We start from the raw sequence: 13,445 nt of genomic DNA, 5'->3' as shown, positions 1-13,445 counted from the left end.
GTTTCCAAGAAACAAAGAGGAGTACACATTAAGCATTCCACTAAGCTGTATGTAGCAACCTTTTTCAGATCTCAGTTTTTAATTCCCACTGTACATAATGATTGAGTTAGCATGTATGCTTACATCCATGGGGCAATGAACAAATCTTGCAAATATGCAGGCAATCAGGAAGAATTTATCTAGATGGTTTTTACTGTTCTTTCAAATTAGAACATAGGATATTTTTTATATGAGACTAATACTGATGGAACAAATTTCAGAGAAAATTTAAATATGTAGATTTACATAGATTTAAATGTGTAGCCTCATTTAGTTAATTGCTATTAAACTCCGTGAGACTAACTCCCTTATAAATGTGTTCAAGATTTTGCAGTTTAAAATATTTTTCTTTAAGATCCTGAATTGTAAGCAATCTTTAAAGCTGAAACATCATTTATATAGATGGAAGAGAGAAAGTGCCTAGACAAAGATTAACACTTCCCTTGATTCATTAGGATTCCTCTAAGAAAAATTGGTACAGGGTCCCTACTCCCAAATCTAACCCAGTAGTCTTTCTAGAATACTGTTAACAATTCCCATTAATCCCGAACCAGCATGTAACACATTTAGAGGCAACAACTTGTAAAGGCCAATCCCTCTGAAGTTAATATAGGGTGAACTGAGATATTCTGCTGTAGCGTTAATTCCTGATGCTGAAATTAATTGGGCTTTAAAAGCAGAATTCAGAGTTCGTCTGAATAAGTGTGAGTAGAGGCACGCCTGGCCGGCTGAACATTTGTCTCTGCACACCGTCTCTCTGAACACAGAAAATGCGCTAGTAAAATCAAACTTAAGCCCTTTTAAAGTCTGGATAATGAATAAATGGGTAATTTTGATCACGGATTTGGTTTGCTAGTAGGGTTGTTTGAATTTTATGCAGGGAATGGTAAAATTATCAGCACTGGCACGCTTGTTCAGATCAGCATGAGTAGATCCGATGACATGCCCCCCCCCCATTCTTCCCCTTATGTTTTTGATGCGTGCCAGCCTTTTGTTCATCTGGTTCTTTTGGCAGCAGTTTTAGAAAAAGCAACTAGACGGAGGTTTGGTCTCTTCCAAATCTGCACTCTCTCCCCACCCCCCACCCCACCCCCATTTTCCGGACTGCGAACAAAAGGCGAAGCCTCCTCCATTCGGCTTCAGGAATTCACCTTTTTAGAAGAATTGAGTCGGGGACAAAAAGGAGACTTGGGGAATGGACATTCCATGAATTGGAAATAGGGAAGGGAAACAATGAAGTTATTTTATTTTAGACAAGAGAATGGGGGTTGACTTTGATTTGATTTGGAAACAATCTAAATTGACATAAACAATAAATCTCACACATACAATCTCTCCCCCCTCCCCCGTTTAAAATTGTGTTGGTAGGTAAGTGATATTGTATAAACGATTTTTTAATGTATATAACGTTATCCACCTGGGTACATTTCTTTTTCACCTGGTTCAGAACGATATTACTCACGTGAAGGTCCGCGAAAGGTATTCATACAAGTTTATTGTAAAAAAAAAAGAGAGAGACAAGAATACACATAACAGAGCTTATTGAACATGCAACTTACTAATTTTCACTATTTATTTTTAAGTTCAAAGTATGGAGGAGCAAGCTTGGCTATTTAATTTCGATGTTTTGTAAAATCAATCGCTGCAAATCAAGTTTGTCCCAATTTTTGTCCTAAATTCAGATCTACAAAATAGGAAAATTCAATTTTGGGATGTAATTTTTAATTATTTATTTAATCCGTCAAAATTGATAGTAAGCACGAAAGGAGACATACGGGTAGACTTATTTCATTAATGTGGTAGGAACACATTAAGTCAGGGGTGTCCAAACTTGAGAACTTTAAGACTTGTGAACTTCAACTCCCAGAATTCCCAGCATGGCTGGCTGGGGAATTCTGGGAATTGAAGTCCACAAGTCTTAAAGTTCTCAAGTTTGGACACCCCTGCATTAAGTAAAAGGAGTAAAAGGAAAGGCGAAAAAAGGAGGGGAGGAAGGAAGGAAACACTACCGACTGTGCTAAACCACGCAACCGGAAGATGGCGCTCATGACTTAGTATTGAAAGCAAACATCGTTTCCTTAACAAACCTTTAAAAACCACACCCATCAACGCTAGGCAGGACAAGCTATGTAAATAGGGAGCCAACCTCAAGCTCACTAGCACTGATGATATTATCTAGTTGGGTAATGAAAGGCCTGAAAGCAAACAAGGTCAGAGAGCACCAAGGACTCCACAGCTGTATATACTATATTTTCCTCTAACGGAAACCTCTTAAACTTATTTGGCTTTTAAGAATCTCTACTTCCAGGGGCAAGGGACCTGAGTCAAAGTTAAAACGACCTATCTACTGGGAGTAAACCAAATCCTGACTTCTAGAGTCAAAATTAAATCATGATTTAAAGTAGATGGAAAATTGTTCTCCCTTTGCGTTGCTACTGGACATAGCAAATATTGGTTGCAAAAGCACCTCTAAAGTAAGCTCACACCCTACAATCTTTCTCTTTGTGTTAGCAGGTTGGCATTTTTATTATATGGGGTGCAAGAGAAAGAGAAGAAATGTGCTCACAGATGGAGGGCCTTTGCAGAAGACCCGGAACTGGAGATCATCCCAAAGGGGGAAGAGGGGGGATATCCAGTATCCCCCTTGTCCCAAAAATATGTAGATTCCCCCTTTTTGCTCCTGCATTCCTCTTTTTAGAAGGATTTAGTCAGAGTCAAGCCCTGGAAACATATTGTGTTAACTGATTTCCGGCAAGCCTGGGAAGAAATCTCTAGGTCTTTGGATCGGAGGATCGACAGGTATATGTTCAATAAAATAAAGAATACGAATTCCCCGAGTTTAGAAGTACATATTGAGGAGTATGCAGGGCCAGTTTGGTGTAGTGGTTAAGGCATCAAGAGACGGTGAGTTTGTTTCCCGCCTTAGGCACAAAAATAGGTGGATGACCTTTCTGCTCTAGGAAGGAGGCAATAGCATATATATATATATATTAAACCTTGTCAAGAAAACTTGGGGACTTGTTCAAGCAGTCTCCTAGACGACACCATTCAGCTGAAGAAGAAGAAATATTGACAAAAAAAATCCTGCCTTCCCTTGTTGGTAGTTTGCCCAGTTCTTTATTTCTTGCTTCACGTGTAATTCTTCCTACCATATGGTTAAGGAGCATAACGGCGGAGTTTCCCTTGTCCCCTCCTTCATCTACCAAGTAAGTAGGCACCGCAGTACGCACAGCAGATGCTACCGACTGTAAAATCCGAAACAATTGACAGGCGAAGTCATTTTCAAACGTCTAAGTGACCTCCTGGAGGCTTACGGAGCATCTCTGGAGGGCATGGCGCGAAAGAGTAGCTATCCTTGAACTTGGCCCCGGCTCCTTTTCTTTTGGTGATCGTCGTCAACCTCTCGTTGAGTTTTATGCATTTAATTCTGCGAGACAACAACCCCCGGAGAGGGTGCGAAGCAAGCCTGCTAGTTGAAGAGTGTTGTTATCAACGCAGAGAGAAATAAATTGAGGCCCTAAAATAAAACCGGGACCTTTGTTTGAGGTTTATGACCGACGCGCTGAGTGGGAGAAGAGGCCGTCATTTGCCATAGGTCTCTGTTACAGATTAAAAGGTCGAAGTTGGACCCCAAAGAGGAGCGACCACGTAGTCTGGGAAGTTGTTTATAAACCAACAAGCCATTTCCATTCTGTGGGTAGGTGCTTTTTTTTTTTTTTTTTGAGGTTTCTAAAGTTTCTTCGGAGAAAGAAAGGGCTAAAGAAAAAAGGTGGAAAGTTTCAAAATACTTATCAAGGTCCTATATTTGTTTCCTCATGCATTTTATATCACGTATTTATTCGTTTTTAAGTATCGTTGATCATATTGTTTCAAATAATAAATACAGTACTGCTATGCAATCTCTGTATTATTTTGGATAATGTATTGTGCAATACAAAAATATATAAATAGGCCATATACTTGCACATCTTCGCATCAGTCCCCACGCAACGTGGGGTCAGATACATAGGGTGTCCTTTCCTACAGAATCATAATCAGTGCGAGCGCCAGAGACGTTTCTAAATACTTCTGCAAAATTAGAATTTTAGAAAAGATTTTCGTTTGTTTAGGGGTACTTTGAGAGCAGCACCTCACGCCCCTTCTCAGGCTCCCCCCACAGAGTTTGGCTTGCTTCGGGGTGCGGCTGGTGGGTTCCAGTGGAAGTGAGGAGATCCGAGGGCTAACCAACCCTCATGTGCCACTTCGCATGGCCATTTCAAAATCTCAGTCTCCAGATCCAATATAACCAATAGATATTCCGAAATGTAAATCTCTCTCGTTGTATTGACCAGTTGCTCTGAATGGCCACTTCTTGGCGAACGATTTACAGCATCTTCCAGCGTCACCCAGCCGTTGTTGCGGCAATACAAAGGCTGCCTGTTACCAAGGCAACTTGGAGACTCCATGTGGTCACCAAGAGACCACTCAATTGGAAGCTTTAGCGATGACATCATCGCTATTCTGTCGGCTCCGCGACCCTTTGAATGACGCCATAAGACCCCGTAAAGACCTTCCACTAAAATGATGATGGGACCTGCTCCTAAATCCCCGAATGCTCTTGTCCCCGACTTCTGAAGGCGCGTGGATTGCAAGGATTCACCCTTCCAGCTGTCTGGAGATCTGAGCAGACTTTCAAGGCAATAGAAAGCGGAAAGCGTCAAAGTTGCTCGATGCGGAACCCGCGAGTTGAAAAAGCGCGTATGCATGTTTCTATGTCCCCTTTTTAAATACGTATATAGGCAAAAATGTTTTGATTCCAGAATGACATGGGCAAGATTTGAGCCCAGAACTATTGCAAGAAAATTAATTTTGACTGATACCTCTAGGAGGGGATAAAAAATAATATGAAACATTAAAGATGGCTTTTCTTTCGATATGCAGTAACTTGTGTTTATTACATTGCAAATTCCCTCACGGCTTTTTTCAGTGTCTTCAAAGGCACTTTTAATTAGTTTTTGGTAGTATGCAAATACTGTATGAATCATCAACAACAAGAACAAAAGCTTCAGGCGGTGATCAGCCCTCATATGCGGCACGAAGTCTTAAAATAAAATATATAATGGTAATTTTATAGTATAGGCAATTATCTGACTTCTCCGCAAAACAGATTATGCAAAGTATGCATGATTATAGCTGAATACACACACAGTGTATGTATGCATGTATGTATGTATACACACACACACATATATATCATAATATTGTAGTGTGTGTGTGTGTATATATATACATATACATATACACACACATACATGCACTACAATATTACACAGATAGAGATAAACTATTCCTTCACCTGTTTTATATTTTCATTCAGCTAAATGACGAGTGGATCCCACAGCAAATGAGCCATCGAGGTCACTGAAAAATTATTTTATATTCGGGTCGATTTTAGGCGATTTTATTTTTTCTTGGGTGCCTTTTCTCTACTCTCTCCCCTTCACCCCTTAAAGCAGCTCCGATTTACTGAATTTCAGACAAAGAAAGCAAGGTCGCAGAATAAAAGCCCTAAGGCACCTTCTTTTCAAGGAAAAGAAAGGAAAAATAATTGCACACGGTGTCTTCTCCTCTTCCCCCTCTTCCCGCTCTTATAAAATCAGGAAAAGTCGAGGAGGGTATCGCTTGGTGGTGGTGTTTTTTTAAAAAAAATATCGGCTGTTCCCGCAGTGATTTAATTTAATTAATTTCTCGGGGGAAACAAAGCAGCAATAGCAACCATAATAATTAAAAAATATATTATTAAGAACAAATTTAAAAGGTGACGAGAGATCAGGGGAGGCCCTCAATAGGGCCGCCGCCTCGTAGCAGAAGGCCTCGGAGGGTGGGGGCGGGAGGCTTTGGAGGCCTCACGTGAGCGACCCCGCGGGAGTTCTTGCTCCCCACGATTTTTCCTTTGCCTGTTCCCTCCAGGCCACCTTCCTTCCTTCCTTCCTTCGCGCGTGTCTCAAGAGGCGTCGTCACCGCCTCCACTACTGCCGCTGGCAGTGGCGCTTTTGACCTTGGCCACCACTTTCTTCTCCTTCACCCTCCGGTTCTGAAACCAGATGGTGATTTGTCTCTCGGTCAAGTTAGTGGCGGCGGAAATCTTCCTCCTCTTGTCCTTGGTGATGAACTTGCTGCTGGAATATTCCTTCTCCAGCTCTTTCAGCTGCCCTTTGCTGTACGGGATTCTCTTCTTGCGGCCGCGTCGGAAGGTACAGCCCTCGGGAGGCGATTGACTTACGGCGTCTGTCCGGAGGGAAGAAAGAGAGACGGGGGTTAAAGCAGGCGCGAGTTGGAGGGGCAATCAGGCAGATTGGCAGGCGCACATGTTCAGTAAATCCCCCCTCCTTCAAGCCCTTTGTTGGCCGCTTCTCCGGGGCCCGGAGAGGGCAGTGGGCGCTCGGAGTACCCCCTTCCCACACATGCCCACTGGTTTTTGTCCCCCGCCCCCAGTTTATCCCCCCCCCCTTCTTAATTTTTCCTTATTTTCGCATTCCATCCTCCAAGACCGGGGTGGAGAATCCTGCTCCTGTCTATTAAATTTTCGTCCAAACAACTGCGCAAAATGCAGCAAGGCCCATAGCGTGAGCCAAGAAGGCATCAGCATGGGGGGAAACGGGTATTTCGGCTTATTCTTAGGAGAAATTTCTCTGGCTTCACCCTCCCTCTCCCAGCCCCCTCCCCCTCCCTGTCCAAGTAATCAGGATTACTTTCGATTATCCCATCATGTTATCCTGGCAATAGCGTTCCCCCAAAACAATTTTCCAATCTTCTCTGTCCCGAGGCAAAGTAGCCCAATGCACATATCCATGCATAGGGGTTAATTTATTATGATAATAATGAAAGAGAACAAAATCACAAAGGAGTCCCAATTAGGTGTTGCAGGCTCAAACCTTTGCAAGCGAATTGATTTGAAGCGAAGATCTTTTGTGAAGCCTGATCGGTTTCTCTTAAGACCTTGCTCCCAGGTAAAACTTTTAAATCAGGATAAACCTTTAGCTATTACTCAAGGTCACAAGCCTGTGTTTTAGCGTTGTTTGTACTCCCAGTTGGAATTGTTAATTCATACAAATCTGCAGGTACAAATGATGGGGGCTGTGCCACCCTCAATGCTTCTGCAAACGTTAATAATAGACTCTTTTCTTGCACCGAATTATTGAATTTAAACAAATTAAATTCTGCTGCAGCTGTAGTAATTGCTGCTCAAAATATTCATTACTTGCCCCTTGGTTCTTTGGAGGAAGAGTATATTGTAGCTAAGAATGCTATTTAAACTACTGTTCTTAATGAAATTTGAGGAAAAGAATTAAACATAAGAACAACACAGATCTTGGCCCCAGGCAGATCGTATTCCTGTAACAAGGCAAATTCAATATCCAGGAAAAAAACAATTTTGCAGTGAACTAAATTAAAAATAACATAAATGTATTTTTGAGAGAATCTTTTGACATTAAAAATTGCAAAGCAAAACAATCCATATTAATGTTGAATGACTAGCTTACCCTTGTAAACTATCCAGACTGCATTTTTAATCACGTACAAGAAAGAAAATAAACCCAAAATAGGAGCTGTTTCTGTCACTCCTAGCTATGCACTCCTTTTAAAAAGCACAACTGATGTGCAAAATCTAAATGTCTATGTGCTTAGGCAATGAGAAAACATTTTACTCAAAATTATTTCTGTTGATTACAACAAATAAATATTATTTCAGATGTCTACTTCTAGTCATCATATTTTCATGGTTTAGGCATGAAACAAAACAAAACAGATCAATACATTAATGTAAAATGATTCATTCTAAGAATTTTGGTTGTGACTTATATAAGTTAAAATAAAATGTATTATTGCCAGTGTATAAAATTTAAATCATTGACTGGATCCTCTAATCTATAATGCATGAACATGTTATATGGTATTTTTGGTGAAAATCATGTATTCACATAATGAGTTAATTAAGTTACATATCATTACTCATGCTTTTTATAATTAAAAATCAGAACTAATGTATTTTCTAAATTTCAGTGTTTATCCTCTAAGCATGATAACCCATTAGATTTTAAATTGCTCTAAGTTGCATACAAATATTGGAAAATGCTTGACTAAAAAGCCTATAGGGTGGAAGATTTGTTTTTATTCAAGGATTGCTTTTTTCGAATACATTTTTCTTCTTCTTACTCTCTGGAGTAACACTCTTTCTTGCAAATATATAGAGAAGCTAGCAAGTATACTGCACAGCAGTATGTGTAATGCTGAAATATTAATGCAGGATACAGATGCTTCTTGCAAGCTACATGTGGTGTGATGTATTAACAAAAAGCAATGCACATTTACCCGGTGTGAATTGTTGTGCATTACAGAATGTTAATAGCTTTTAATTTATTTAAAATTATGCAACTGTAAGTAACAATAATGGGAGATAGTTTGGTGTAGTGGTTAAAGTACTAGGCTAGGAGATTTTAGGTACAAAGCCAACTGAGTGTTTTGGGCTAGTCACACACTCTCAGTCCTAAGAAGCAGCAATGGCAAACCACTTCCAAAATCTTGCCAGGAAAACTTCAGGGACTTGTTCAGACAATTACCAGGACTTCACTGACTTGAAGGCACAGACACACACACACACACACACACACACCCCTCAACAAGTAACAATAACTGTATCAATATGTTTTAATAATTCAGTTGAGGGAGGGGAACTCAGCGATGTTTTCAAAGTAAGACTGTGGCAGAAGTCACAATTGATGTACAGGTGGGAGATGGGGTTTCAAATAACCTACAATCAATCAGAGGACAGTCATAACAGGGTCAATCAGTTTACTACATTTTCAAGTAAGTAAAATAACACACTTACCATTTAAGAAGGTTTTTCACTCCCCAGAAAATGAATAAGTTGAGTCTAAAATTACCTAATTCCACCACTGGGACCACAGCTATTAAGAGAGAAAGTTCTGCAAATGCCCCATTTAGCTAATCCAATTCCTTTTTGATGGATTTTTTTTAAATGTGCATTGCCCATTATTATACCCTTTATTTTTTTCTTAAATAATAGACATAGTTACAATTTTGAAATACTGAATTAAAGTAAGATATCATTGAAGAATGGCCAATTTTAAAATAAAAACTTTTAAAAGAATGTGATTTGTGAGTTCTGGAAATTGGAACCACTAGGGTGTATGCTATTAGGTGTACACATTTGTAAAACATTATATTGTGATTTACAACTTAGATATGTATTAAAAATTTGTTAACATGGAATGTGTTTAATTTTTACAACAGTATTTTTATATGTTATCATATTCATCTTGAACTGTATTGGACAAGCTTAATAAAGTTGTACTTATGTAAGTAATAAAAGTGAAAGAATACAATATGAAATGATGATATCAGCATACAGTGTATTTTTAAACATTGCCTGGGTAATATACTATAATTATTGTTGATATTAAAATGAAAGTAATATTATGGCTTAGAACAGATACTTATTAATAAAATACTGTTTCAAGGAATTGTCAATCTTAATTTAAATGTTGAGAAAGAATTTTCAACACTGAGCTCAAAATAAACAACCAAATTTCTTTCCCAATAACTGCATTTTGGGCAGATTCTTTCAAATGTGTGTATTGTTAATTAAAGCAGTGGAAGTTAGTTAGATTTAATGATTAAGGTGTTGGATCACAAGTGGGGAGAGCTGAGTTATAGTCCTGCTTTAGGCCCAAAATAATTTTGAGTCTTTCTTTTAACCACAGGAAAAAGGAATGGATAAAACACTTTAAAAAAAATCTTGCCTAGACAACTACATGAATTTGTCCATGAAGTTCTAGGAGTCAATACTTATTTGAATGGGGGTGGGGGAGAAGCAACATGTTAAAGCATAAACGTTTTTTAAAAAACATAAAAATTAAGCAACTTGGGAAAGAGCATTATTGGATTTGTAGTTGCAGCACTAAAAATAAACTGATTATCTTTCAAATAAGAATGTTCACTTGCATTATAGGTCATTTTTTTCCATTTGACACACCCCTACTCAAAAATATTGGGCTAGAGCTGGTAATGACCTTTTGAACATGAGCTGGGGCAAATATATATTCTTATGCATTGACAGCAGTAGAAAATTAATGCAGAGGTAATTTAAACAGAAGCATATTAAAATTTAGAAGTATGCAGAGATTTCCACAGGAAAGTTTTTATTTTTGTTCTGTTTTGCTATCTTGCCCATTTAGGCTTGGGAGATTAGCTTCCAAAATAGCCAATAAAAATAACAAACTAACTTTTAAGCCAACACTTGCCTGGTGACTGCTGATCAGGGTTGCATGGAGAAGCACATGTACTCCCTGAGAATTCTCACCAAATTTTACAAGCTTAAACTGCCGGTAATGGCTTGGTGGGTTGCAGCCATAAATTGTGCTGGCCTGGCCTTGAGACAGCACTAAAAGTAGCAGGAAGAGGGAGGTCCCACAATCTCTTAAGGCAAAGTCAGACAGAATTTTAACCCCCACCCACCCCTAGCCACTTGAAGACCACAAAGGGAATCACAACACTGGGCAGGGGGATGGTGTTCAGAGTGGCTACTCCTCAAATTCTCTCCCACCCCTTTTTTTCTTTTCATAAGAAAGATTGTCTGACACAAGCTGTCTTTAAAAAACAATTTAAGTGCCTTCTTCCCCTCCCCCCCACCTTCTGGACACTCTTAAAATCACTCTGGGAAATAAAGGGGAGGGGCGGAAAATTCATCACATAGGGGAGGGGGAAAACATTTTGCAATCACAAAATCAGAGAACTATCTAGGGGGTCTAAAGGACAAGATTATTATCTTCAGGCTATCATACAGAATAGGGAGTTGGAAGGACAGTTTTCACAAGGAAACTGTTTGGCTGGTTTTTTTTTTAATTCTACATCTGAGCTACCTCCTTCATAAAGCTCTGACCATGTCAGGAAATTTTGGTGGCAGGTGATGTTGGGAGTTGTACTCAAAAAGGCACTAAGTTGGGAAAGGTTGTTCTGAGCAATATTGCAGCCCAGTAGTTTTTACAACCTCTCCTCTCTGACATCAGTTAGATGATGTATGCCCAGCAATGCTTAAAAACCCAGTAGATCTTGCTAGGCAGGAGAGCTCCCAAACTCCCTTTACTCTTCCTTCCTGGGCAAACGGTTTGAGAGAGTCCCCTTGGCGCAAAGAATACCCCAACCTGCATGCCTCTGTCTTAAATTTGGGCTAACCTCTGCTAGCAGGTTAATAATATTGAGGCACTCTACCAAGAATTTTCTTAATCTGTTGAAAGGGGTTTGAAGCCACTTTCATATCCATGTTTTGGAAAACAAAATGAGTCTTATTTTCAGGAGAGATGGTTCTTCAAATATTGATGAAGAATCAAGAGAAGACCAAAGGCATCCAAAGAGACAGCAAGGAATGAAAAATCTAAAATTCAAAAATGTCACTTCTGCAGTTTTTCTCTACAGACAATTTATTAGGGCAAAGCCTACTAAATAAATATCAAGTTGAAGTACACCTGTCTTCAATTAAATTCTGTAGTGGAAACTTGTGTTCATACTAAGAGGGAAGGCACACTTTACTATCTCATGGAGGCACTGGATTCAATCCTGGACAAATTACATCCTTTGTTGCCAGCAATTGTTTCTCTCCCCTAGTTACCCAATCTGTGGGAAATTGCCATGCAAATATGTTACCTTACTGAATTACTTTCCCCACATTTTTGCAAAACTGCTTCTCAGGACAAAAAACAAACCCCTAGCTGGAAACTGGGTCTTCCAAGCAGAATCGACCCAAAAGACTTTCCTGATGCCCCAGGACTGGTTCCTCAGCTCCTTCTCATCAGCCCCCGCCCCCAAGAGCTGCGAGAGTGGCAGTGTGTTCTTTGCTCTCCAGGCACCAAGCTTTACCTGTGAAGGCAGTTTTCCAAAAGGGCCCTGGAGGGTTGGGCTCTTTGGGGCAACACACTTGGTTGTTCCAGCCCCCGGCCAAGGCCCAGGAGTCGTGGTAAGGATCGACGGGCAGGAGAGTTTCGTGCCTGGGGTCTCCCGGAGGTCCTCCGAGGGTCTGAACCACAGAAACGTCCAGGTAGTTGGTCATGGACTGGTAAGGTCCAGCGTAGCCCGGGTAGAAAGCGAACTCAGCCGGGCGGGTGGTATAATCCTCTGGGGCGGGGGGTGCGCCGGCTGCAGCCCCGCAAACCTCCAAGTACTTCTCGGCTGTGTAGGCGGCCTGGGGGGGCGCCGGACACGGCTTAAGGGTGCTGCGGGCCACTCGGTACGAGTAGCAGCCGCCGCCTAAACAGCCGTAAGGGAAGGGCGAAGTGCCGCTGGCTGAAGGCGTCTGTGAGACGGCCGGACATGGGATGCACTGTTTGGCCAAAGAAGGCTCCCCGGAGCCGAAGGGAGGCAGGGGCCCATCCAGGGGCGCGTACCCGGAGGGGCCGTGCGCTGGGGGGCTGGACGCGCCGCCCGCCCCGGCGAGAGCCGCGTTCCTGCAGGGGCCGCCGACCGGGAAGGGAGGCAAGCTCAGCAACCCATCCAGGTTTTTGCCGGGCGCCTCGTCCAGGCTCCTCCGGGCTCCTCCGAAGGCTGCCTCGGGCTCCATCCAGAGTAAAGGGTGGCCGAAGGGCACATGGGCGGCGGCTGCTCGCCTCGCTCTGCCCGGGGAATGGAAACGAGCGGGGCGCGAGGACTGGGAGGCGGGCAAGGCCGGAAGGACCGCTTTAAAAGGCTGGCTGCAATCGAAGGAGGGTCGCCCGGGCGCCCGTCCGCAGCGCTTCTGCCCTCTCCCGCTCCCACCCGAAGCGAAGGACGTGGCTTCCCAGAACGGGCCGCTCATTGGCTGAGGTACTTTGGCAGAAGACGTGCCGGGGGGAGGGGGCAACAATTGCGGAAATGCTGTAGTGGCAAGGGGGGAGTGGAGCGGGAGGGGCAGAGCCCTCACGTGATCGTCTTCTCTTCGTGAAAGGGGCGGCCTGCGGTGGTGGTGGTGGCGGCGGCGCCTTCCCTTGTGGGGATGGGGAGAATACTAAGTTCCCCCCCTTCAGAGAATGGGTACCATTCAAGGGGCAGAAGGAAAAACGATGGCGAACCCCAAAGTTCCCCGTCCAGCAAAGAAAGAATTGGGCATGCTATTTGGTTCACTTTATCTCTGTGTGAGGCGTTTTCAGTGTTTCCATTACAGCGTTCTGCCTTCCGTCTCAATTATTAATTCTTTGGCCAAGTACCTCAACAATTCCCTGGTACTTTTGGATACTGGCGCCCCTGGGAATGTATCCCTGCTGGTGACAACTTTTCAAGAGACAGAAGGATAGACAGAAAGACAAATCGATCGATCGATAATTGATAGATCGTTTTCCTTTTTTGTTCTGAATCGGGGGGATCCTGAGGAGTCAGAC

General features: G+C 42.1%; 1 protein-coding gene across 1 annotated transcript; it reads right to left on the bottom strand.

The window, feature by feature from the left end:
* Positions 1–1,514: 1,514 nt before the first annotated feature.
* Positions 1,515–12,775, bottom strand: HOXB13 (homeobox B13). The gene is made up of 2 exons (XM_081933889.1): positions 11,956–12,775; positions 1,515–6,306 (listed from the first exon to the last, which is right to left on the bottom strand). Exons 1-2 carry the CDS (start codon positions 12,650–12,652, stop codon positions 6,023–6,025), a joined length of 981 nt encoding a protein of 326 aa, XP_081790015.1. The 5' UTR covers positions 12,653–12,775; the 3' UTR covers positions 1,515–6,022.
* Between the last annotated feature and the right edge of the window lie 670 nt (positions 12,776–13,445).

Source organism: Natrix helvetica (assembly GCF_964273705.1).
Source record: "Natrix helvetica genome assembly, chromosome: Z".
Taxonomy (NCBI): domain Eukaryota; kingdom Metazoa; phylum Chordata; class Lepidosauria; order Squamata; family Natricidae; genus Natrix; species Natrix helvetica.
The sequence above is the reverse complement of the archived record's forward strand: the minus strand, read 5'-3'. Positions and strand labels throughout refer to the sequence as shown.